Below are 24,040 nucleotides of genomic sequence, written 5' to 3' on the forward strand. Positions count from 1 at the left end.
GTCATCTTTCGTGTGGGACACTTAGCCTCTATCTTTTCAAAAAGTTTCTACAAAGCATCCAAGAACTTGGATGCTTGTGATTTCCTAAAGGCTTATCTTTCACTTTCTATTGACTTGTTCGACTTTCATCTTGCTTTCTTATTTGTACAACATGTGTACTTTACAATGTATCCCATCATATTTCTACAGTATAAGCATGTTCCCTCCTCCTTCCATTGAATTTTAACTAACCATATTTCTCCTTTCCTTTTAAAACTTTGTATTTAAATAACATATTGGTAATGCTGATCGATATGTTTCCTTTTAATTCTTGTATTCTACACTGTACACTTGCATCACTGTTTTTTTCTTAACTATACACTTTATTCAAATAACTTGATGCACAGTGTCAAAACTTCTTCATTGTTTGACCATGCTACGTTATTTGTTGATCAAGTTCCAATAGTTTCATTCTTCCATTCTTTTTATTACACCATAATGAAACTAACAAAACCAAATATACCTTTCCATAACTTTCTTTGTCAATAGATTGTTTATGTTTTAGCATACCACTCTTGAAATGATAAATCCACAGTATTATTATTTTTTTTTTTTTTTTTTATTTAGTCGATCAGTGATTCTTTAATAATTTTCAAGTCGGTCAGGTGTAGGTTAAGTAGGGATTTTTAACGGTGCTGTTCTGTTTTAAGCTTCTCCATTGTATGGAATTACTGAAATTGTGAGTATAAATAATGTTGCTTCTGAATACATTGTGTTTGGTGGTGGCTACGTTTACCTCTGAAAAATCTTAGATAATTCATCCTAATCAAGAATGTTTTTTCTAGCAGCTGCACCTATGTTATTCAAGAAGGAGCTGGAAAGTAAAGAGGCCACCGAAGGAGGCGAAGCCACCCTGTCCTGCGAGACATCAAGCCCCGATTGCAAGGTGACCTGGTGGAAGGGCTCAACTGTGCTCACGCATGGGGAGAAGTACACCATGGAGCAGAGAACTACCACTCACACCCTGGTCATACACAAGCTAAATGTGGAGGATAGTGGAGAATATACCAGCAATACAGGGGACATGAAAAGCACTGCTACCCTGACTGTGAAAGGTAACAGCACATCTTCACTCATCTATGTCTTTTCTCTCGTCTTGTTTTCGTCTTTCCCGAGGGTCATTTTACATTCATCCATCCAATTACCCAAGTACCCGATCATGTCCTCTACTCAGCTTTTTATTCACTTGTATTTCACAGTTGTAGGGTTTTATAAGTTCAATATCTTATTTGAGATAAAATTTGACTTTTCCTTGATGTAAAAATTATCCGATGTTGACTCTTTTGAACTTTTTTTGCATTATAATGTATGGGAGTCATCACATTTAAGTTATTTATGCAGGAAATATAAAGGTTTTTACAGTATCATTTTAGTTATTATCATTTAGTTGATAACCTTATGCTACTGAAATCAGTTGTCATTAAAATTGCACAGGCCAAAGTACTATATCGATGTTCCTGAGATCAAACTTGAGGAATGAAGTATTAATTAAGTATTACAATTTGATTCTTGATGATGGATACACCCTCATAGTGATGTCTTCTGGAAGCTTTGCTGAGGTATGATCACTGACTCTCATGCCATTCACCCTCAGAGCATGTGCGCATCATGCGTGAACTCTGCGATATTACTGTGACCACTGGGCAGGATGCTGTCTTTGAGGTTGAGCTGTCACACTCAGACGTGGCAACCGGACAATGGTGGCTTGGAGACAACCTTCTCCAAAATAATGATCTGAATCAAATGAGCAGCCAGGGCAGAGTGCACCGTTTGGTCCTGAAGATGGTAACCACAGATGAATCAGGAGATGTTGCGTTCGTAGTGGGAGAAGAGAAGACCGTGGCCTGTCTTCTGGTGGAGGAGAAACCCAAAGGTAAAGGGGATGACATGGTCCCTTGAGATTTTCAATCCTCACATCCATCTCCATCGAACACCAAACAGCTTTGTCTTGGCAAATGGAAATCTGCAGCCGCCATCATCTTCAACATCCTAACTTTTAGACATGTTTTTCATTATTTGCATTTATTTTATAGGCTTTGATATAAAAAGAAATACTATCAAAATACTAGCACAAATATCATAACTAAAACATATAAACTACTTAATTCTGTCAGTTAGTTTCTTAAAGATAGAAATACTAAACTTATCAGATGTTTGTTTTGTAGTTTAGTTTTTTCATTTTTTTTATATGACACTAGATCTATTTCTGAATAAATATCAGGTCATTATTTGCTTGGCTCTAAAATGTGTGACATACAGTGAGCATACAGTAATCCGTGCATGCATTTATGTATTTATGTATATAGTTTTAAGATGATTAATGCCAGGGCTGTAAAGAAAGGGGAAAATACTGCATATAAATGCTACTGTTATTAAATCTAGTTTCGGGTTTCCCATATTTACAGTGCTAATATTAGAGAAGCCTCACAACACTGTGGCATTAGAGGATGAAACCGTCACTCTGGCCTGCACCATCTCTGACCCCAAGGGCACTGTCACCTGGATAAGAAACAACGTGGCCATCCAAGCAGGTCTCAAGTATGACCTGAGTAAGAATGGAGCATCCCATCAACTTCGTATCTACAATGTGGTGCCTGAGGACTCAGGAACGTACACCTGTGACACTGGAGATGCACAGTGTGATGTCACCTTGACCGTGGAAGGTAAAGAATGATGCCACATCTAAAAAAATCTCTTTCCTGTTGATCAAATTCAAGACTGTGGACCAAAATAGGATTGAAATGAATAAGTGAAACATTCTTGAACTTCCAGTTCCGTCAACCACACAACCACTCTGGCATCACTGTCCATCAGGAAAACTTTTGTCTAAAGCCTCTCAGAGCTGTTTCTCTTGTCATCTCAACTACTCGATGCCAAACTTGTAATCTTAACATCTGACCCAGAACTTTCTCATTTTAAATTCTTACTAGGTGCCCCAGTGTTCTTCCAGAAAGAGCTCAAGAACCAGGACGCCATAGAGGGTGACGATATTATCATGTGCTGTGAGCTGTCTAAGCCAGGTGTTCGTGTTGAGTGGAGGAAAGGAGGCATAGTCCTCCAGCCCGGTAAGAAGTATGACATGAGGCAGGAAGGGTGTATTCAAGAGCTCTGTATACGGAACCTGGAGCCTGAAGACAGTGGCTACTACACCTGTGACGCAGGAGACCAGCTCACTACAGCTTCTTTGGCAGTACAAGGTAGCCTCCCCACAATAGTGTTGCGTTTGTCCCCACTTTACATTTTCTGTCTTCCGGTATGATGTCATGTTGTTTTGTCATTTAAGTTGGCATAATGCTGATAATGAGTAAGTTTTAGGCTCAGTGTATGCATATTTGTATTTTTCACTCAACAGTAAAAGAAGTCTTCATTGTTTCTGGTCTTAAGACCATCGACGTCTTTGTTGGGGAATGGGCAACCTTCTCCTGCCAGCTGTCTGGTAGGGCACCTGGCAAGGTGCAGTGGTGGCTGGATGGCACCTTGCTGGAGAACAGCCCCTTTAGTGAGATAAGGCTGAGCCAGGGCCACATCCACATACTCACCTTAAAGAACCTGGCCACAGATGACTCTGGCACTGTCACATTCAAAACTGGCAGTTTAACATCAACAGCCAAGCTCTTAGTCAAAGGTATCATGTTACAAAGATAACCACCAGAGACTGAGATAAGCAGCATCTCAGTCTCTCTTTAGACCCTGCAGTATTTTAAGTCAAGTCAGCATTTTGGGAATCTTACAAACACAATGTTCATAGCTTATTTTAAATCCAAGGATATGTTGTTGTCACTAAAATTTACAATTTAGCAACTGGCAACATTGATCATAATTCTGAATTAAATAGTAGGCACAGTAGACTAAAATGAGCCAAATCTTCTCTGTTTTCTACGTAATGATTAGCATTAACCAAACAAAATTTGGTGTAATTCCTTTTTAAAAAGAAGAGTGAATATACCATGAATTATGATTGTTTTCTGCAGGGTTGCATAAAATTTTTCAAGTTAATGAATAGATTAATAGTTGATATTTGACATTTCAGTGCTTCATTATGCATGAGCAGCATAGTTTCTCATTTCATTAATAATAATAATAATAATAATAATAATAATAATAATAGCAGTAGCAGAGGGTTTCATGGGTGCAGCACCACAGCAAAGTTTTGTTAGAGTAGAGCAGAGTAGCATCTAAGCCAAAACACCTAAATGTTTTGGCTAAATGTGCCAATTTTCAAAAACATCAGCAATTAATTTTAACAGAAATCTGTTATTTAGACTTATTCTTCTTTTGGATTCTCTTGGAATTCTGGAGTTTGCTGTATTTTGGGCTGCAGAAATGATAATATGATAATCACGATTATGTTTCTCACTTTTTGAGATCACAATAATTTATGACAAGTATTTAACCATTTTGGGATGCAGTGAAGTTTTATACACTGCTTTTACTGTTGCATCGTAAGACTTGCTTCAGTAGTACAAATCTTAAAATCAAAATAAGGTGACATGAAATTAAGTTTTCTTGTTAAAAAATCAATACAGTTACAAAATAGTAAGAAGAAGAGTATGTCTTTTGACTCATGTGCGATTACACTGGCCATTTTCAGTCAATATTATTTGTGCTTTTACCAACAAGTTTACCCTTAAAATATACACCACCCACTCAACAACCATTCCTACACTTTTGTGTAATTGACAAAACTCAAATGCAAAAAATAAAGTAATACCTCTGCAAAATGGCTCGTGTTAGCAATTCTAAAAACCATGTGAGAACAAAAAATAAGTTACTGTTGCATTGCTGGCTATAGTACATTTGGTTACAAGAAACCCCTACTCAGTAGTCAACTGTTGTCATTTGTATGGTGTTGGTGGTTTCTTTACATTCGCCTCAGGTCTCATTCAAACTTGTTATTGAAAGCAGGCAGAACTCCCTCTGAGCTTTGTTGACAACAAAAATGACTGGTCCACAATGAAGCTCTGCACTACAACTCATATGACTCGGCTGATGAGCACTGTTGAATTCATTTGTGTAGTCTTTATCATTCCCACCAGCAGTTTCCCTGACAGCTTGGTCAGTCTTTATCGTTTAGGCTAACATTCCTGGTGACTAAGTTGGGTGTTGCTGCTGGTCCACTGACGTCCTATTTCATGCTGTTGCCCCAACATCTTGCTGCTGTTTTTCCATTTGAGTCATGTAAATGACCTCGGCTAGATTGAAGTTTTGTTTATGCTTAGTGTAACTCAGTGTTATGACTGCTGTTGAAGCTGTAACCAAACAACTGTTACATTGATGTTATAATGCTCCTGCCTGCATCAACAACTGTCTTTGGGAAGCAGAGACTAGTTAATAGAAGGATGCTGGAAACTTCTGTAATTTGGATTTCCTTGATTTGTTGTTCTAAGCCAGGCACTCTTAAAAATGTAAAAAGCCAAAAGCATGATCGTGATTATTATATGGTTACTGTGCAGCCCTAACTGTATACAGTATATCCCTTGTTAATGTAAATAATGAGTGATTTTTTTTTTTTTTTTTTTTGGTGACTGGAATCAGTGAATAATTAGTGAATAATATACAGTAGGCTTGGTTTTTTGTTGTCATTACGGTTTGATCCAAGTTTTATTTTGCAGAATTAGTGAACCCATGATAGTTGAAACAGAAATGTTGTGTTAGTAAAGTGCTGCTCCACCCATCCATGTAGGCCTGCTGCTGTCAAATATTCATGTTCCGCCTTCACCGTCCCATTCCACCAAGTCCTGTCCCTAACCTTCAAACACTAAAACCCCTAACCCCCTCACAGCGATCTTATGAGTTTGACATTTCTACCCATTTATCATACTCTCCTCTCTCATTAGTTGCCAGCTGTTCTTGGCCCTTGGTTGTGACCATTACCCTGAACCTTGACTGTTGGGCTTTTTGACCTTCTTGTTGCTGACATAGGACAATACATTTGTTATAGTGGACATTAAAATATACATTAAGATACTGTACCATGGCATTTACAATTTGTATTGGACAGTCCATAAACACTTAATGTCACATACACAACACAACACATAATGTCACTGACATATGAACATTACCTCAATATGCTTTAGGGGGTTATAAAGCCCATATGTCATTCAGCATGTCCAGCATATATCCTTTTATCTCATGGCGAAGGCCTGACTCTATGACACCTGATCCCAACCTCAGATCCCACAGTTGAAGTGGTGAGCGAGATGGAGGACCTTTGGGTGGTCGAAAACCAACCGGCTGAGTTCATCTGCCAGTACTCAAGGCCAGTCAAGGCTCAATGGAAGAAAGACGGGCAGCCATTGCAGCCTGATGGCCGAAGGGTGTTAGTGGAGCAGGACTGGAATGTGGCTCGTTTGTACATTAGCTGTGTGTCTGCTGAGGACAGGGGCACATACTCCTGTGAGGCAGAGGGGACCTGTGTGGTCGCTTCACTTCATGTGGAAGGTGAGCTTCCCTCCACATGGAAAGAGCACCAACCTTTTGGAAATCTCCTCTGCTCCCTCAAACCTAACAATTGTTTGGTTGAATAAAACGATCTTTTGCTGATCGTCACAAAGTTCATGCCATTTGTTGGCAAAACCCCATATACTTTGTAATTCTAAACATTACAGTCTTCTTAAAATCTTTTTTTGAGTATGCTCTCTTTCTTTCTTCATTTTCCTCTTGTCTTCTAAAGGAAAGCCCATTAACATAGTTCAGGGCCTGGAGAATGTGGAAACCTTTGATGGAGGCGAAGTACTGTTTGAGTGTGCCCTGTCTCGTCCTGAGAACATAAGTTGCTGCTGGCTTCTTGATGGCAAACCAGTGAAGGAATCTCCTAATGCTGAGATTGTGTCATTTGAGAGTGGTCGTCGTCATCTGCTACTGCTGAAAGAGTTGCGTGTTAAAGACAGTTGCACAGTGACCTTCAAAGCAGGCACAGCATCCACATCTGCCCAACTCTCTGTCAAGGGTGAGTAACCCAAATGAACACTTTGAAGTTGTTTTTACAACAACATCTTGCCTGAATCATGCATTCATATATGATTATGTATTGTATATATATACTCAAAACTGTAACTGACAGCCTTTAACATTTAATTCTGTGGATTTCTCTCTTAAGGATGGCAGCTGGATGTCGTGAAGGGTCTGGAGGACAGAGTGGCTGCAGTGGGAGAGAAAGTTGAGTTTTGCGTTGAGCTGACTGAGCCTGTCCCTGCGGCAGAAGTAGCTTGGTATGCTAATGGAGTTGAGCTCAAGCCCAGCGATCTCTGGGCTATGAGGGCTGACGGCTGTTCCTATCGCCTTGTCCTGAGACAGGCACCGCTTTTGTCCCAGCAGGAAATTACATTTGCTGCTAGAGATGCTCTTTCTTTGGCCAAGCTCTCCATCATCAGTAAGTGTTTGATAAACAGCACTGCTAAGAGGCAAAGCTATGGTGAACAATTTGTTTTAAGACTTCTGTAAACTTTCCTTATTAAAATGGTTTTAATCTTTTAGTTTTTTGTATCTTAATATTGAAGAATGTAGTTGTTAGATTTTGAATATAAATTCGGTTCAGAGAAAAATAAAGGTGCATGGTTCCATGGTTCTGTTCATGGATAAACTATCTCTCTTTTTGAGCATTTTTGCCATCATTGGATAGAGGACAGTTGAGAGGTGACAGGAAGCAGGGGGAGTGAGAGAGGGAATGACATGTAACAAAGTTTCCTGGTTGAAATCAACCCAGGACCGTTGCGAACACAGCATATGGCATATGTCTTATCCTCTTGACCTCCATTTCTTGATACCATAGAGTACCTGAGTGGTAAAGACATTTACTATATAACCATAGCATCCTCAGTTCAGTTGCAGCAGGGGAGCTTTTGGCGTTTTATCTCCCCTTTTGTCTGTCCATATGTATACTATACACTGTCCAATAAAGGCACACATGCCAAAAAATTTTAAAAAAAACAAAACACTACCGAGAACAGACATTGAAAAATTAACATTGCTTTCTGTGTAGCTTTTTCTCAGTGTTCACAAGAGCTGCCTTTCTTCCCAACAGCTGTACCTGATCCACCAGAGGATCCAGAGGTCCTCAGTAAAACTAAACAGTCCGTTACCCTCTCTTGGTTCACTCCACTACATGATGGAGGGAGTCCCATTCTGGGCTACAGGGTGGAGATGCGGCTGGTAGACAGTTCCCTCTGGCTTCCGTGTCATTCCGAACCTGTGTGTAACACAGAATTTGTGGTTGAAAATCTTATCCCAGGGGGTGGCTACAGGTTTAGAGTGGCAGCCATCAGCATAGCTGGGACTGGAGAACCTGTTGAGCTGCCTCAGACTGTGCAACTTGGTGAGTAGATGTGTGATTCAGTTCATGAAATAGTAATGTTTCTAATGTCCCCCAAGGGTGTTTGCGAGGACATTTTGCTTGTTATTGCTCAGTTAACTTTTATTTTTTATATTAGATTGAGATAAGGGTTTGAAAACCTTCTCATCACTTTTGACACAAAAAGTACTAGGATCTGTGTGGTTAATAGTCTTGCTAGTAGGAAAATTGGAAGTCTTCTGAACTACTATATTACATGTGTTTGTTTTTTCTTTGTTACAGAGGCACCGATGCAGCCACTAATTTGCCCAGGTAAGACATGGTGTTTGCTAAGTTTTGTGTGTGATGACACTATCCTACAAGCTCTACTGTAGTTAAACACCTCTACACACTTAATCCTCTGAAACAACATCTGAAGCCTTTTCAAATGTCTGTCATGCTAAGTTGGAATAAGTAGAGTTATAATAGGTCTAGTACCAGTAGGTGTTGTGCTGTGTGGATACCAACAGTAGCATTTTAAAACATTTATTGAAGTAAGAATGAAAACTGCATCTTGGTTATAGGTATAGAGACAAAACAGGTAGAGACAGGGGCACTGGGGCAGCCCAGTCTGCCTCCAGAAGCTGCTGAAGAAGGTGATGTCCATGAGCTGTGGGAGGCTTCAGCTAAGAAACGGCGCATGAGTCGAGAGCCTACTTTGGACTCCATCTCTGAACAACCTGAAGAGGATGGTAAAGGTGTTCAAAACAAATCAGAACAGAAGGAGCTGGAGTCCTCAGACAAGGTAGAAATAAAATCAGGGGAGAAGGAGCAGGCCATTGTGTCTAAGAGGCAGACAGAGTCCAACTTGTGCAGCTCTGAGGAGGAATCTCTGTCTGGGGGTTCAACGCTTGTGTCATACCTCAAGAAGAGCAGCAAATCTACTGTCACAGCGGCGAGTGAAGCAGAGACATTGACCACTGAGAGGTTCTTTGCACATTTCCAGATGGCAGAGCAGAGAACAGTGCAGCAGACTGAAGTGAAAACAACCACAATTCAGCAGACAGATGAAAAACAGGTTTCCACAGAGGAGACTAAAATAATCGAGACCAGTAAAGAGGATGAGCCTGAGCTCAGAGAGGCTGCCATTAAGATTCAAGCTGCCTTCAAAGGCTACAAGGCCCGCAAGGACATGCGTCCTGTCTTCAAAGAGGTTTTCAAAGACCAGACCAAAGAACCTAATGGCACTATACATCTGGAATGTGTGGCAGAAGGTAAACCTGATAAGGTGTGTTGGCTGAAGGATGGAGAACCATTGACGGATGGCAAGCACCACCATATTGATATTTACAATGATGGTACTTGCTCACTGGTAATCACTGCCATCACCACAAAGGATACTGGGGTTTACACCTGTGAGATCACCAACAAATTTGGAGTCACCTCTCACAGTGGTAAGGTGACAGTTGGAACAGTGAGAGAATCATCTGGGCGACGACCACTGACAGTGGGCTACAGTGCTGACAGTGAGCCTGAGAGCTCCTCGGGTAGTGAGATGGATGAGTCACTGAGGCAGGCAAGCAGACGTCTCCGCCGCCTGTTGCGCACCCGTCTACCACCAGATGTTGAGGAAGAACCATTTGTCAGTGCGGATGAAGGAGACCTGCATCCCCCAGATCCTCACTCTTACCGTGAGGATGACAGTTACATCTACATTCGCTTTGATTCACGGACAGAGGCTGAAGTCGCCTCTAAGAGGTTCCAGGAGATGTTTACAATCCATGGGGTTCCTGTAGAGACCAACATCCTGGAGGCGGGGCCTCTCAAAGTGGAGCTGCAAATTAGAAAGATGGGCTACATGCAAGATGGCACACAGACCCCCACACAAGATAGACAGCCTCCTGCATTCATGACTGGAGCCCCAGGTAAGAAACACATAAAGTGGTTGTTCTCCTCTTAAGATCATTATGCAATTTTTTATGCACTCTCTAAATCATGAATAAATAGCTTCCTAAATAATCAATATAATTTAGCTTTCTGTTCTGTTACATGTATTTTGTCTGCTTACTATTGTGTTTTTACTAAAGCCAAACATACCTAACAGTTCAGTGCTGATTCACACTTTATGTGACCATATTTTTTAATTTAAATTTCGATTTGCTCTTGTTACCCAGCTGCCCCAGTCTTCTTGACAGAGCTACAAAGCCAGGATGTTCCAGATGGTTATCCAGTCAGCTTTGACTGTGTTGTGATTGGCAAACCCCCTCCAACCGTTCGCTGGTTTAAGGACGGTAAATTGCTGGAGGAGAATGACCATTATATGATCAATGAAGACCAGGAGGGCTGCCATCAACTGATCATAACCTCTGTGCTGCCCACTGACATGGGTGTCTATCGCTGCACAGCTGAAAACGGCAGCGGCATCACAGCCACTAAAGCTGAACTCAGGGTTGACAGTAAGTGAACATACTGTACATTAAATCTACTTACACACATGTATGTTTTACAAATTCTTGTGAGCACTTTGGATTGAGTAATTACTCAACTAAATTTCTTCCTAGTGAAGGCAAACCCCTAAAGATTGTAACACTGCTAAAACAGTGGTTGGTAATGCCTTTGTATTTATATTTCTGTATTTATTGGTTAGTGTTTTTGTTCACTGGTGCACTTCTGTTTAATTTGTGGAAAATTAGCCAAACTTTCACATCTTGAGATATTTCCAGCACAGCTATAGCACATACAGTAAATACCAGGATTGGGTTGTCAGCCCGTCAGATTCACCATTTTGTGTTTATATTTTGCATTCATACAAAGAAATCCATAGTAGAAAAACATTAGCAAATTTTCCCTCAAGTATAGAAATAGCCTGAATAGTAAAACACATAAATTATGTGTTTTGATTAAGGGGTGCATTACTTTATTTTTCTTTTTTTTTAGTGGCAAATTTAGTCGCAGAGTTTTTTTCATGTTGTTCAAAAACATCTTGGGAATTGTAGGAAATTTATATCTGAACTTCCTAACCAGAAGCAATTTCCTAATCTTAAACTAGCATCTTAAAAAAGCAGAGTGGCCAACATGACTCTACTTTACAAAAACACCCTAAAATTAACAGTCCAAAACTCAAACTGGTTCTCAATAGACTAGCAAAATCACATGCACACAGTGGCACACACATTGTCCCTGATTTCCCTGATCATTGTATAAAACTGTGCATCATCCTTCCCATCAGTGTCTTGCAGCTCAGATTATGACACTGCTGCTGATGCCACTGAAACATCCTCCTATGTCAGTGCCAAGGGCTACATGTCCAGGTGACTATACTATGAACAGTTTTTAGGGTGTCTAAAAAGATGTATTGATGAAGGTATTTTATAATATTAATAAACACTGAATTCTTGAGGTGAACTATTCTGCTGTTCTCATGCAGGGAAACTGAGACCTTTGAGTCTGTGGCTGAAGATGATCAGCTACCTCAAGTTGTTGAGGACCTTCATGATGTTCATGTTAGTCCAGGTTCACCTGTTGCTAAAATGCAACTCAAAGTAAAGGGTAAGTTTATTAACCCTTATTTCATCCAAGTCAACAAATAACAGCTGACTGTAATGGTCTCCTAAAGTCAATTTACACAAAATTTCCTATGATTAAAGAAAATTTTTTCTGAAATATCGATTGTATTCCAGGCTTCCCCAAACCCAGAGTATACTGGTTCAAAGACGGCCACCCTCTGCGGCCCTCAGAAAGGATTCGGTTACTAGCAGAGAGAGATGTTCATGGCTTGGAGATTCTGGAGGTGAAGAAAGAAGATATGGGGGAGTACTCTGCTTACATTAGCAATGCAGCTGGTTCTGCTTACTCCTCTGCCCAACTGATAGTTCTGAGTATGTATGCAAATGCCCATGCAACAAAAAGCAGGAGTTACTGTATTTTAAATTACTTTGAGCTTAAAATTTTAATTCAGATGTTTACAGACACAGTAACAGTTGTATTTTGCAACAGGGCCAGGGGAGATTATGCCTCAAGATAAGAAAGGTAATCTTAACATTTATCCTACACACTTGGTACAGGTACATTAGTAGATATAATAATATATGTGACTGTGCTTTTGTTTTACACTACATTGTCACAGACTCCAAGGAGCCACTGGTGCCACCGCGCTTCCTTGAACGGTTTAGCAACAGGAAGGTTAAACAAGGAGCAAGCATCACTCTGTCTGTCAAAGTAGAAGGTTTGTTCACTTCACTGTTTCATCTTAACAGGATCAGATCCCAGTGATTTGACTCAAGATTTTCATAAGCTCCCAGGTTATCTGTTATCCAGCATGTATTCCAAGTTCTCCATACCCACTTTTTCTTTCTCAGGGTCTCCTACTCCTATGGTCTCTTGGCTAAAGGAGGAATCATTGGAAGATGTCCTGTGGATCAAGCCTGATACCAAGGGATACAAAATAGCAAGCTCTGGACACCGTCACAGCCTCATCCTAATGGATGTGGGCACAGAGTACACTGGCGCCTACACCTGTATTGCTACAAATAGAGCAGGACAGTCCATCTGCACTGCCCACCTCGAGGTGGATGAAAGTAAGGAAAACAAAGACATCTGCGCACTCTATATCAAATTTATATTGACCATGAGAATATCCTTAAACTAGAAGACCCTTAGTAGAATGCAAACCTCTTACTGCCATAGAGTTTGTCTCCTGGTTTGATTGTAATTGTATATAAAACTATGTGTTTCCCCACCTTTTCCCCTAGCACCACAACCAAAGAAAGAGACCCAAGCCTCAGAGTAAGTTTTTCTTTCGAGTCAGAATGCAATTGCAAATAAAAAGCACATTTCAAGTATTTGCAAATATCTGAAAATAAAATTTACCATTTAATTCTCCTCAGGGTTCTTGGGATTACGGTTAGTCCTCCAGAAGAGGAGGCTAGCAGCGGAAAAGGTGAGTCTTATTTATAGAAAAATAAATTATTTGTAGTAATAAATACTACAATATGTATCGTTTCCGTTGCTCTTTGTTATCCTGTCCTCTGTTCTCCACCATAAGAGGGTAAAATACCCTACCTAGGTGAAGTAGGTACAGAGGAATTCATTATGAGACTCACCTCCCAGATCACTGAGATGGTATCAGCAAAGATCACCCAGGGTAAGTGTATGTTATGGACCATTTTGTCTATGCAATAAAACATTAGACTATTAGAATATATTTAATAGAAATTCAAGTTACAGTTTACAGCAATTTTTGCTAGAAAAATACTGAGCAATGTTACAATATGTCCATGGGGCATTCCACACAGGAGGCTTAAAAAAAAGCTAGATTTACTGTGAAAAGCCTGACTTGGGTTAAGTTGATTCATGTTTAAAGCATTCCACAGATGAATGTTAGAGTTAACATAATCAGGCTAATTCAAGCTTGGTTTAAACCAAGATAAAACAATGATTTTGTTAACATTTTACACCAGCGCCCATGAAGCTTTGACAGCGTGTCAATGGCCTTAAAGTAATAAGATGTGTTCACGTATAATAAATCATTTTACCTTGGTTAGGTGTTCAAACTTAGTGTCTAGTATAGTAGAAAAAAGGATAGTAGACGTTTCGGCTCCAGAGGTTAGCTAAGAAGCTAGCTTATTTTTGGCTGTCTCTAAATGATAAACACTGAACATGCATGTTCAGCTAATAATAATAAAGGGCAGCTGAAATAGAATCACAGATTGTTTTATTTGGTTTCAAATAATTAATTCCATTGTCATCATACATCCAGCAAGCTAACAGACCAGATAACCTACTGTAGGTCAGAGATAGGCAAATAGGGCCCTAGATTCACAAAAGCATGTAGGTTTTCATTCCAGCCAAATGCCATGCCAGGCGATTTCGGTGTGAGGACACATTCACCAGAAGGGAACCCTATCTCTTAAATCTCCTGGTTTTATCTGTGGTTGGAATAAAAATCTGCAGGAGGCCTATCCCTTTGCTAAATTATACTGAAATACTACTGTTATTTTCTGATACTGCATATGAAACATGCAAGCTGCTATGAATGGCTTTGCTAATGCTAAAGATGCAGTACATAAATAATCCACATATAATGTTGGATACAGCTTCTGTTAAATGTTTTGTTACATTCCAGTCAGGTTTGGTTGAATTCAGTGAATTCATTCAGACTATTCAAGAATTGTGAAAGTGTTGTTTAATCTGAATGTTTTAACACTTAAATTCTTGAATTAGAATTCACTTTGCAGTAGATTTGGGGTGAAACCAAACTTGACAGACGTCTTTTCCTACTATTTTTGTGCTTGTTTTTCGGCATGTTTTTTATCTACCCGTGTGTATATAGCTTAAAACCTCTCGTGGATTCATACAGACATCACTCCCTCATCACGTTTGCATCCATCAGTTTATCAATCCAACCAATTAAATGCTCATTCAATCATTAATTTGTTATTCAGACAGCTCACAGAATCATGAAGTGCTCCAGTGGATGAAATCTTGGCCCAAAACTACCAGTATGTATCCCAAGTGCATCAGTTTCATAATAACTATACATTTTTCTACAAGGAACATGACTTAGTGAGATACTTTAGTAGAACTGGGTCATAAAGGACATCACTTGTGTAAACAGTTTTTACCTACATTTATTATATATACAGGAAAACATGTTATGTATTAAGCTGCTATTAAACAGTTCATCCATTGTCCAAAAGTGGCTTTTCCATTTCATGCTGTCTGCGCACCTTGACACCTCCTTGAGAATCATCAATATACTTCTCCTGTCTTTTCAAATTGGTTTACCAATGACTTATAGCTTTAATACATGTTCACAGACATGTATGTGGAGAGCTCAGACAATAATTTGTATCTGTACTTTAGTTTTGTTTTGCATGTTCTCACAACACTAACACAGTCAATTGTAATTAGTAGTCAAGAGCAAAGTATTTTGAGTGACTTGATTATTGTGTAATTTTTTTTGTACTACTTTACGTCTACAATATATTTATTTTATTTTGAACCAAAATCTGAAATGATATGATGAAGCAATGGCTTACCTGTTTGGAGGAACATTACTTAGCAAATGAATGCCCAGCAGATGCCAGTACAGTCAGTTACTGCTTGAAATGTGACTATGAGCTGACTGGTCCTGCAACAGCCGAGCTTTGACGTATTGAGTGGTGTGGGTACTAATAACTGCTACTGCTATAACTGCTTTGTTGAACATCATGTTTGAATGGTACATAACAGTGTAAAAAGATAATTATATTAATGCTACATGCTCAAATTCTTTGCACTACTTACTTGTGCTCCTCTGATTGCCTCCCTCCATCCTTGCTGCCCCAGCTTCATTACGTGTACCTGGTGTTGACAGTGATGATGAGACCAAGACCCCTTCTCCATCACCTCATCACGGTCGCTCTCGTCCTCCCTCCCTCATTGCTGACTCCTCCTCGGAGTCTGATGAGGGGGATGCCAGGGGGGAGGTGAGATATGGAAATCGCCGATGTTCTATAAACTTGACAAAAAAATTTTAACCATAAAATGTTAATACTGCTCATACATATGAGGAAAACACCCTAAAACAAGGCTGACATATACATTTACATTCATCTGGTGAAGACTTGAATGATACACTGAGTGACCAGAAAAAGTAGAGACACCTGTACAATGTAATGCAGCACCATACAATATCCGTGCAGTGTTTCGATTAGCTTAGACCACCTCTCATTTTGTGGTGTTGACCCAGTTCTATAGTACATTTTAAGACTGCACTGAGTAGTGATGTTGTATTTTTCATCCTTTGAACATAGATGGAGGTGAACAAATATTTGAAACAACTTACAAAACAAGGACACCACAAACTACAGCCTCAAACTTAACATAAATAGAATCAAACCATCTCTAGAAAATTTCTCTACTTTGGATAAATAAAGGTTAGAAAAGCCTTGGACTTAAAATCAAACAGATTTAAAATTTGAGGTGCAGCAATCAAACATGAAATTAGTTAACTGCACACAACAAGCTCATAACCTATACTGTGTAGTCTGTCATCTCTATACCAAATGGAAACAAGGGGAAAATTAGGGAAATCTTGCCAAGTGGAGGTTTTAAAAAAACACAAGTACAACCGGAAAGTTGTGAATGGCAATAGTACTAAAACTGTGCAAGAATAAGCTGCTTTCCAGCATAATGGATTTATGTGATGTTATCTCTTTTAACAAATTTTGTGAAACCGCATGTGTGCTGTCATTAATATACATTTTTATGCATACACATTTTTACAGATGTTTGACATCTATGTCGCAACGGCTGACTACAACCCCACTATGGCAAGCAAAGAATCCATCTCCCTGAAAGAGAGACAGTATGTTGAGGTTTTGGACTCAGCCCATCCACTCAAATGGTTAGTCCGGACCAAACCGACCAAAACTACACCATCCCGCCAAGGCTGGGTCTCACCTGCCTACTTGGACAAGAAACTCAAAGTATGTCTCAAGACTATAGCCACTGATCCACCAGTGATATATGTGATATATTTTTCACCAGTAGTATTCATTGTTGTGAGGCCTTAACATTTTAAAGGTAACAATAAAAATGTGTGTTATCTCAGCTCTCAGCTGATACAGGTGATCTTCCAGAGACAAGTGTAGAGGAGGTGTCAGAGGGGGAATACAAGAGGAAATTATTGTAAGTAAAGCATATCTACACCCACAAAGCAAATACTGGAACCAAAGGAAGCATCATAACCAACTATTATTTCATGTCCCTAGCCAACTGATCCAGGACCTGATAAATGCTGAGTCAGAGTTTGTAAGGGAGATAGACTTCTTTACCTCCCATCACCTGAAGCATGCAGAATGCCCTGATGCACCGCCTGATGTCAGCAGCCAAAAGGAAACCATATTCAGGAACGTTGATGATATCATGTCCTTCCATAGCAAGTGAGCTAACCTCCCAATTGCTAGTGATTTTAGTCAACTATTTTTAAAGCAAGATAAAGGTCATGAGAATTTTCTACCCAGAGAATATGGCATTCTCTTTTCTGAAAAATGTAATAAAAGACAGTGAGATTAACAGTGAGACTTTCTTTGTCGTCAATGCATTAATTTCTCCACAATTCTGTTTTTAGGGCTTTCCTCCCAAAGTTGAATGACTGCGACACAGATGATGATGTAGCCATGTGCTTCCTGAAGAACAAGGAGGGCTTTGAGAAGTACCTCCAGTATCTTGTTGGTCAGAGTCAGGCAGAATCTGCTGTCAGTGACAAGACTGTCCACCGCTTCTTCAAGGTATCACAGCTCTGCTCATGTAAGGCCAGAGCTATTATTGCTCTAATGTGGATTATGTAGTGTCAGCCCATTACACTTTCTAACCCAAAACTTAACATTTGTTACAACACTATAAAAATATTTTTTTTTTAGAACTTTCAGATAATTTTTTTTTTGCCAGTTTATTTAAAGCTGTAATTTCTTAGTAACTTACTACTCTTTACTTGTAATTGTAAAGTATACTACACTGTAAATACCCACTCATAAGGGTTACTGTGAAAGGACTGTGCACCAGTAAAATTATTTAAATTCAAAAATCTACCTTTCATTACATTGTAGGAGTACACTGAGAAAGAGCAGGCTAGTGCAGACCCTGCAGATCCCCCTGTACGCAGCATCAACGCCTACCTCCAACTACCACTGGAGAGGATTCAGAAGTACAAGGCTTTCATCAAGGTGACAACTTAGACACAGAATATGCAGTAGTCTTGTTAGGATATATCACTTGCATGTGTAAGGCATTTTTTTTTTAGACCTGATCACTATCACCTCAGTTGTGTTGAAGTTTCTACTCTCACATCTTCAGGAACTCATTCGAAACAAGGCAAGAAATGGTCAGAACTGCTGCCTCTTGGAGGAAGCGTATGCAATGGTGTCTGGGCTCCCTCAACGCTCCGAGAATACCCATCATGTCTCTATGATCGAGAACTATCCGGCCACACTGGAAGTACTCGGAGAGCCAATTAGACAGGTAGTATATCGTTACTAACTGAGGAATTTACTGGTGAGGGTCTTGATTTTGTCAATATATCTCTGTTTTTTTTGTTTGTTTTGTTTCCTTGTTTTTTTTGCACCAGGGACCATTCCAAGTGTGGGAGGGAGCTCCTGGAATTAGGACGTCCTCTAGGGGTCACCACCGCCAAGTCTTCTTATTTAAGAACTACTGTATAATCTGCAAACCTAAGAGAGACAGCAACACTGATACACAAGCATATGTCTTTAAGAACATGATGAAGGTCAGACCTTTAATATAATAAAACTTTTTTCTTTTACCGTCATCTTTACTGATCGACAGCCTAAATGAATCTCCGTATTCTTCATGTTGTTGCAGCTGAATAACATTGATGTGAATGAGTCAGTGGAGGGTGATGACCGTGCCTTTGAAATCTGGCATGAACGTGAGGACTCTGTGAGGAAATACACCTTGCAGGCCCGAACTGTCAACATCAAGAACTCATGGCTGAGAGACTTCAGAGAACTGCAGCAGCGATACAGCATGCCTGCATGGAGTGAGTGGGACACACACACACACAATCTAAGTTTTTTTCTGTATCCTATTCTCTCTTTTAACACTTTCAAATATTGCCTTTTATGATAAATCTGTTTTTTATAGGTCCCCCGGACTTTGATGAAATTCTGGCAAACTGCACAGCAGAGCTGGGACAGACTGTTAAGCTGGCCTGCAAAGCCACTGGAGTACCCAAACCTGTGGTCACCTGGTACAAGGGTATGGAATTTGCACCGTGTTTTTTATTCATTTGCTCTACTGGAGAATATATAAACAAACAGAGATTAATGGTACGTGCCTCCAATCTCTGAGTGCCAGGCTAACTTGGTCAAATGTGTGTCATTAATGCACTGGTTTACATGTTGGATACAGATGGACGTACAGTGGAGGCAGATCCTCATCACATCATCATTGAGGACCCTGATGGTTCCTGCACACTGATCCTGGACAACATGACAGCAGATGATTCTGGCCAGTACATGTGCTTTGCCACAAGCTCAGCTGGCAATGCCAGCACTCTTGGAAAGATCACAGTCCAGGGTAAGTGGTGGCGTAAAATATGACTATGTCCTAAAATACCAGATGTTTTCATTCATAACTACAATGCACCACTGGAAATAGCTGTAATAAGTCAGACTGTAGATAGAGTAAAAAGAAAGACCTTTTGCAATTAAGGATGAGATTTAGTTTGCCAATTTACTGAGTTATCAAATATTTGAGTGTGGAGTGGTCTCTTCTGCTGCTTCAGAGAACATAAGTGCACTTTTTCTAGTGCTTAAACATGACATCCATTTTTATTTTTATTTTTTTGTGATTCTTGCAGTACCTCCTCGTTTTGTGAATAAAATGAGGAATGCTATCTTTGTTCCTGGTGAGGACGTGCAGTTCACCTGTGTCATACAGAGCGCCCCCAGCCCCAAGATCAGGTATGGGTGCCTTAGTTATATTTGTTACTACGAAACTGGCAAAACAGTCTGATTAAATTAAGTACGTTCTTTGAAAAGTCTGCGTTTCTCCCTGTGTGTTAATATCTGCTGTCTGGCTGTGTGTACCTGTTCAAGGTGGTTCAAAGATGGCAGGCTGCTGACTGACCAGGAAAAGTATCAGACCTACAGTGAACTCCGTAGCGGGGTTCTGGTCTTGGTCATAAAAAACCTGACAGAGAGAGACTTGGGACACTACGAGTGTGAGGTTGGTCTACCTTGCTCAGCGCAAGACTCGCATTACATTTCAAAAATACTTTTCAATCATGTGAATTTGGTCTTACACCCAAGATTTGACTCTAAGTCAGTTGATATCAATTAGCACCAATAATTCATCTTTAAAACATAGATAAATATATCCCTGTTGTTTCCAGCTTACCAACCGTCTGGGCAGTGCCAAGTGTGCTGCTGATTTAGTCCCACCATCTGCTGTGGCTCGCACTGGTGAACAGGCCATCACTATTGAAGGTAGGAACACAGACTTTATCCTTACAAAATCCGACACTTTGTGTAATATACACATTTTTTCAGGTTCTGAAAAACAATAAAATAATATTTATTATTGCTTTTAATGCAAGTTTAAAGATAGATGCATCTTATACTCTAGATGTGTTCTTTTTTTTAAATTCAACTCTAGCTTGGACTTATTATCATTCTTTGTATATTAAACCTGTTTCTATCTGCTTGTTCCACAGTTACTGAGCAGGAAACTAGAATACCAAAGAAAACCATCATTATGTAAGTGTGATTGTGCTAAAATGACCCTCATGCACGAAGTGTGTCTGTTGCTCTTGGGACATCTAGACAATTACTCTGGAGTAAAATGTAGCTTCATATTTTATTGTTAGACAATCTGTTAAAATTAGGATATTTTTTTCATGATAATTTCCACTGCAGTGATTGGCTTTTGTGATATAAATAGTTTTCGGCTTCATTGTGTAGATATTATGTCCTAAAGCAGAACACGGGGAGGAAATTTGGAGCACTTTTGTTTGTGGTCCTCTCTTTGGCTCCATGGATGCATTGCCTTGAAGTCTGTAAAGCCTGAGTGCCAAGGATGCTATCACAAGGATGATGAAAAGATGGGCTTTTTTCACCAGGGTGCTGTCTTCTTTAACCAGCGACATTGTTATTGCAGCTCCTCATAAAGCATTTATAAGACAAGTCAATACTTTTCATATAAATATCTCAAATCACAAATTGGCCTCAAGGAGCTTCACAATCTGTACAGCATTTGGCACCCTGTATGCTTAGACCCTCGATTCGGATATGGATAAACTCCCCTAAAACAATCTTTCAGCGGAAAATGGAAGAAAAATCTCAAGAACGGCTACAGAGGAGAGATCACTCTTGCGGTTCAGACAGACGTGCAAACAATGTTGTGTGTTCAAAATAGATCAAAATATCAAAATTACAATATGGAAAGAAAAGATGACTTCTTATTGCTGTGATTATATCCTTTGAAACTATACACAGTAAACAGTGCAAAATGCTTCTGGATGCCTTTCCAGTTTTTGGTTAGTCACCTTTTCCTAATTAGCCACATAGCTCAGTGTCCCTTGTATGGGAGAATTATGAGTGGCCATTTAAGCCCACCAGCTTCGATCATCAGTGTGAAAAATGCATGCCGCCTGGTATTTTGTACAGAAGATCTTCATCTATAGCCCTAATATTGTCTGTGGTTGTCTTTTCAATCCAGTGAGGAGACTATAACCACTGTGGTGAAGAGCCCACGTATGAGGAGGCACAGATCCCCTGGCTTGACTGTTGCTGGAGCACATCGCTCTGAAACATCCACCCCAGAGCCCCCTACAGCCAGGCTGAGGAGGATGCCCATTCCAAGAAAGACCACTATCCCTACCCTCTATGTTACTGAGCCCGAAGTGGCTGAGGCTAGGGCCATGGAGAGCAAGCCCAGGTGGGTTGAGGTAGAGGAAATCATTGAGTACAAGGTCAATAAATCTCCCAGGCTGTCCAGGAGGAGAGGCATCTCACCTGCAGGGTCTGAACGCGCAGCCACTCCCTCCAGACCCAAAAGGTCTCCACCGGAAAACCCAAATGCTAACAATTCTAACAACAAGCTGGTGGAGCAGGCTCAGGCCGAGCTGCCAGGAGATGTCAGCAGCCAGCCGCTCTCCTGGGGAGCAGAGGATGGTAATGCTCCCTCCGGTTCTGCCTCAGGAGAGCCACACGAGCTCTCAACTGTCCTCACTCCAGCTGAAGAGGGCAGCGACGATCAGGATGATCAACAGACTGTCATCTTTGAACCTGATGATGAAGATAATGATCATGACCTGTTCAGAAAGCTCGAACCTAAGATCCTGAAACAAGGAGATCATGTTTTGACCCTCGAGGACTTGGAAGACTACGTTCCAGAAGAAGGAGAGACCTATGGCTCCTCCAATGTCACTGCTGAAAAGCCGTGTGAGATCTCTGTGCTGCAGAGGGAGATCGGCGGGTCCACAGTGGGACAGCCGGTGCTCCTGAACGTAGGGCGGCCTGTCGTGGTGCAGAGGCAGAGGAGCAGCGTCTTCAGTCGCTTCAAGGAGCATCTCTCCAGCAGCCTTTTTCCGTCCACTGTTCCTCAAGCCAGCAGAGCGCCGTCCAGGACAGAGAGGTACGTCCCCATTCAAGTGAGCCACACAAAGCTGGAAGTGAAGCCTTCATACTGCTCAGAGGTGCAGAGAGTTGAGGGTGGGCAGCAGAGTTTTAAAACCAAAGTGTCAACTCAGACCTATGGCTATACATCAGTGGGGAACCCAGTCACTCTTCAAATTAGAGACAACCTTTATCAGAACCAGTAGAAGCAAACACTTTTAATTTGGTACCACAAACCCTCCTAGTCTTAAATGGGGACATTTCTACTTACATAATGAAAAAGAACACCTAGCCTCGAGTATATCTACTGCATTTGACAGACCATTCCATTTTGCAGCTTCCCATCACAAAATTGGCTCATTTTCTGAGTCTTTTTTTGTCGAATGGTTAGAGTTGCCTGGTCTTTTTAGACTAGGTGAGTTGGAATGTCACTGTAAGCAGGTTTCAGTCCCGTGCTGTTCTGTTACAACTGCTATATGTCATGTTTATGTGTTGTACAACGCACATGATGGACAGAAGCCAAGAAACTAAGGTTTGACATTTTACCGATGAAAAGTTTCATTGTCTGTTGTTGAGCTGAATTTTGTAAAAAAATAAATAAATAAAAAATCACATTTAATTTATAAATAACTTCATGAAATCATGAACCTTGACCCACTAATATTAATTGATCCAGGCGATATCTTTGGTGATTACTCTTGCCATATTCATAAACAAATAGTTATACAGTAGAAATGTAGACTTTACTTATTTTTTCAGATTTACTTTTGTACCTTTCAAGAAATGTTGCCTTTTGCACTTTTTCAGTGCCTTGGATTCCTGGATCAGCAATTGTTGGAGTTAATGACTATTAAAGAGGTCATGGCTACATATTTCTATTTCAGTATTGCTGTAAGTTCATTTTAAATATGCCACACTGATTATGTAAAATTAACAACAGAAATTTTGTGACTGTTGTGGTCACAGAAGTTGTCTAAGTTTAATCAAAGATGCACGGTCAAATTATAGTAAGTCTGGTAAAATCAGACATTAGTTCTCGACTACTTTGGTTGTTTTTGACGGATTTCTATGAGCAAATGTGGTAGGTGAACTGACAACCTGTTTCACATCAAACTGTGTTTGATTGCATTTGTTTGCAGATATGTCTACAATCAATTGTGAACTGAATGTTATTCTCAGCTTTTTACACATTTTGACATCTGTTAATGCAGTGCAATGATCTCTGAACTTGTGATATCAGAGAGATATTGATATGTATGTGATAGATATTTAGATGAGTGACTGCATGTGTTTGCTTTTCAAAAGCAGATGTGTTTATCCAAAGTAACCTATCATGTCATGTTGGATTACAAGCAAGTGAATTTACTACCTTTTCAATGCAATTTAAAAAGTGACTAGAATAACTGCCTCCTTAAAGATGTGTGGTGTTGGTATTATTTACAGGTGTTTTAGTAAGCTAAAAGGATCATGTTATGTAATAATATTAAAGGCACTAACAAATTGTAATTGCTTGTACTGTACATGTGTAGTTTTTGGAAACATGAGATACTCTTGTGTTAAATCTGAATTAAAGAAATGTACTGCAAATAACTAGTTTCTTTGACGA

General features: G+C 40.0%; 1 protein-coding gene across 17 annotated transcripts in view; it reads left to right on the forward strand.

Moving 5' to 3' along the window:
- The window catches only part of obscnb (obscurin, cytoskeletal calmodulin and titin-interacting RhoGEF b), a 62,657-nt gene extending 38,645 nt beyond the window's left edge, over positions 1-24,012 (forward strand). For 8 of the 17 annotated variants that reach the window (XM_040142823.1, XM_040142821.1, XM_040142822.1 and 5 more), the window contains 38 exons: positions 825-1,094; positions 1,634-1,912; positions 2,445-2,702; positions 2,970-3,236; positions 3,392-3,664; positions 6,217-6,483; positions 6,716-6,991; positions 7,142-7,414; positions 8,066-8,356; positions 8,615-8,644; positions 8,896-10,236; positions 10,486-10,767; positions 11,541-11,622; positions 11,739-11,860; positions 11,992-12,189; positions 12,308-12,340; positions 12,438-12,536; positions 12,670-12,888; positions 13,063-13,096; positions 13,198-13,250; positions 13,356-13,454; positions 14,755-14,811; positions 15,641-15,780; positions 16,582-16,782; positions 16,908-16,984; positions 17,068-17,238; positions 17,427-17,586; positions 17,905-18,021; positions 18,152-18,316; positions 18,423-18,581; positions 18,677-18,854; positions 18,959-19,072; positions 19,226-19,393; positions 19,677-19,779; positions 19,915-20,044; positions 20,211-20,304; positions 20,532-20,574; positions 21,536-24,012. In XM_040142823.1, the coding sequence (XP_039998757.1) occupies positions 825-1,094; positions 1,634-1,912; positions 2,445-2,702; positions 2,970-3,236; positions 3,392-3,664; positions 6,217-6,483; positions 6,716-6,991; positions 7,142-7,414; positions 8,066-8,356; positions 8,615-8,644; positions 8,896-10,236; positions 10,486-10,767; positions 11,541-11,622; positions 11,739-11,860; positions 11,992-12,189; positions 12,308-12,340; positions 12,438-12,536; positions 12,670-12,888; positions 13,063-13,096; positions 13,198-13,250; positions 13,356-13,454; positions 14,755-14,811; positions 15,641-15,780; positions 16,582-16,782; positions 16,908-16,984; positions 17,068-17,238; positions 17,427-17,586; positions 17,905-18,021; positions 18,152-18,316; positions 18,423-18,581; positions 18,677-18,854; positions 18,959-19,072; positions 19,226-19,393; positions 19,677-19,779; positions 19,915-20,044; positions 20,211-20,304; positions 20,532-20,574; positions 21,536-22,640 (8,228 nt within the window). In that variant the 3' untranslated portion in view covers positions 22,641-24,012. Of the gene's footprint in view, positions 1-824; positions 1,095-1,633; positions 1,913-2,444; positions 2,703-2,969; positions 3,237-3,391; positions 3,665-6,216; positions 6,484-6,715; positions 6,992-7,141; positions 7,415-8,065; positions 8,357-8,614; positions 8,645-8,895; positions 10,237-10,485; positions 10,768-11,540; positions 11,623-11,738; positions 11,861-11,991; positions 12,190-12,307; positions 12,341-12,437; positions 12,537-12,669; positions 12,889-13,062; positions 13,097-13,197; positions 13,251-13,355; positions 13,455-14,754; positions 14,812-15,640; positions 15,781-16,581; positions 16,783-16,907; positions 16,985-17,067; positions 17,239-17,426; positions 17,587-17,904; positions 18,022-18,151; positions 18,317-18,422; positions 18,582-18,676; positions 18,855-18,958; positions 19,073-19,225; positions 19,394-19,676; positions 19,780-19,914; positions 20,045-20,210; positions 20,305-20,531; positions 20,575-21,535 lie in introns of those variants that run through there. The other 9 variants (XM_040142817.1, XM_040142830.1, XM_040142819.1 and 6 more) reach the window with 8 other exon arrangements.
- Positions 24,013-24,040: the final 28 nt, after the last annotated feature.

This window comes from Xiphias gladius, chromosome 14 (assembly GCF_016859285.1).
Source record: "Xiphias gladius isolate SHS-SW01 ecotype Sanya breed wild chromosome 14, ASM1685928v1, whole genome shotgun sequence".
NCBI classification, from domain to species: Eukaryota; Metazoa; Chordata; class Actinopteri; order Istiophoriformes; family Xiphiidae; genus Xiphias; species Xiphias gladius.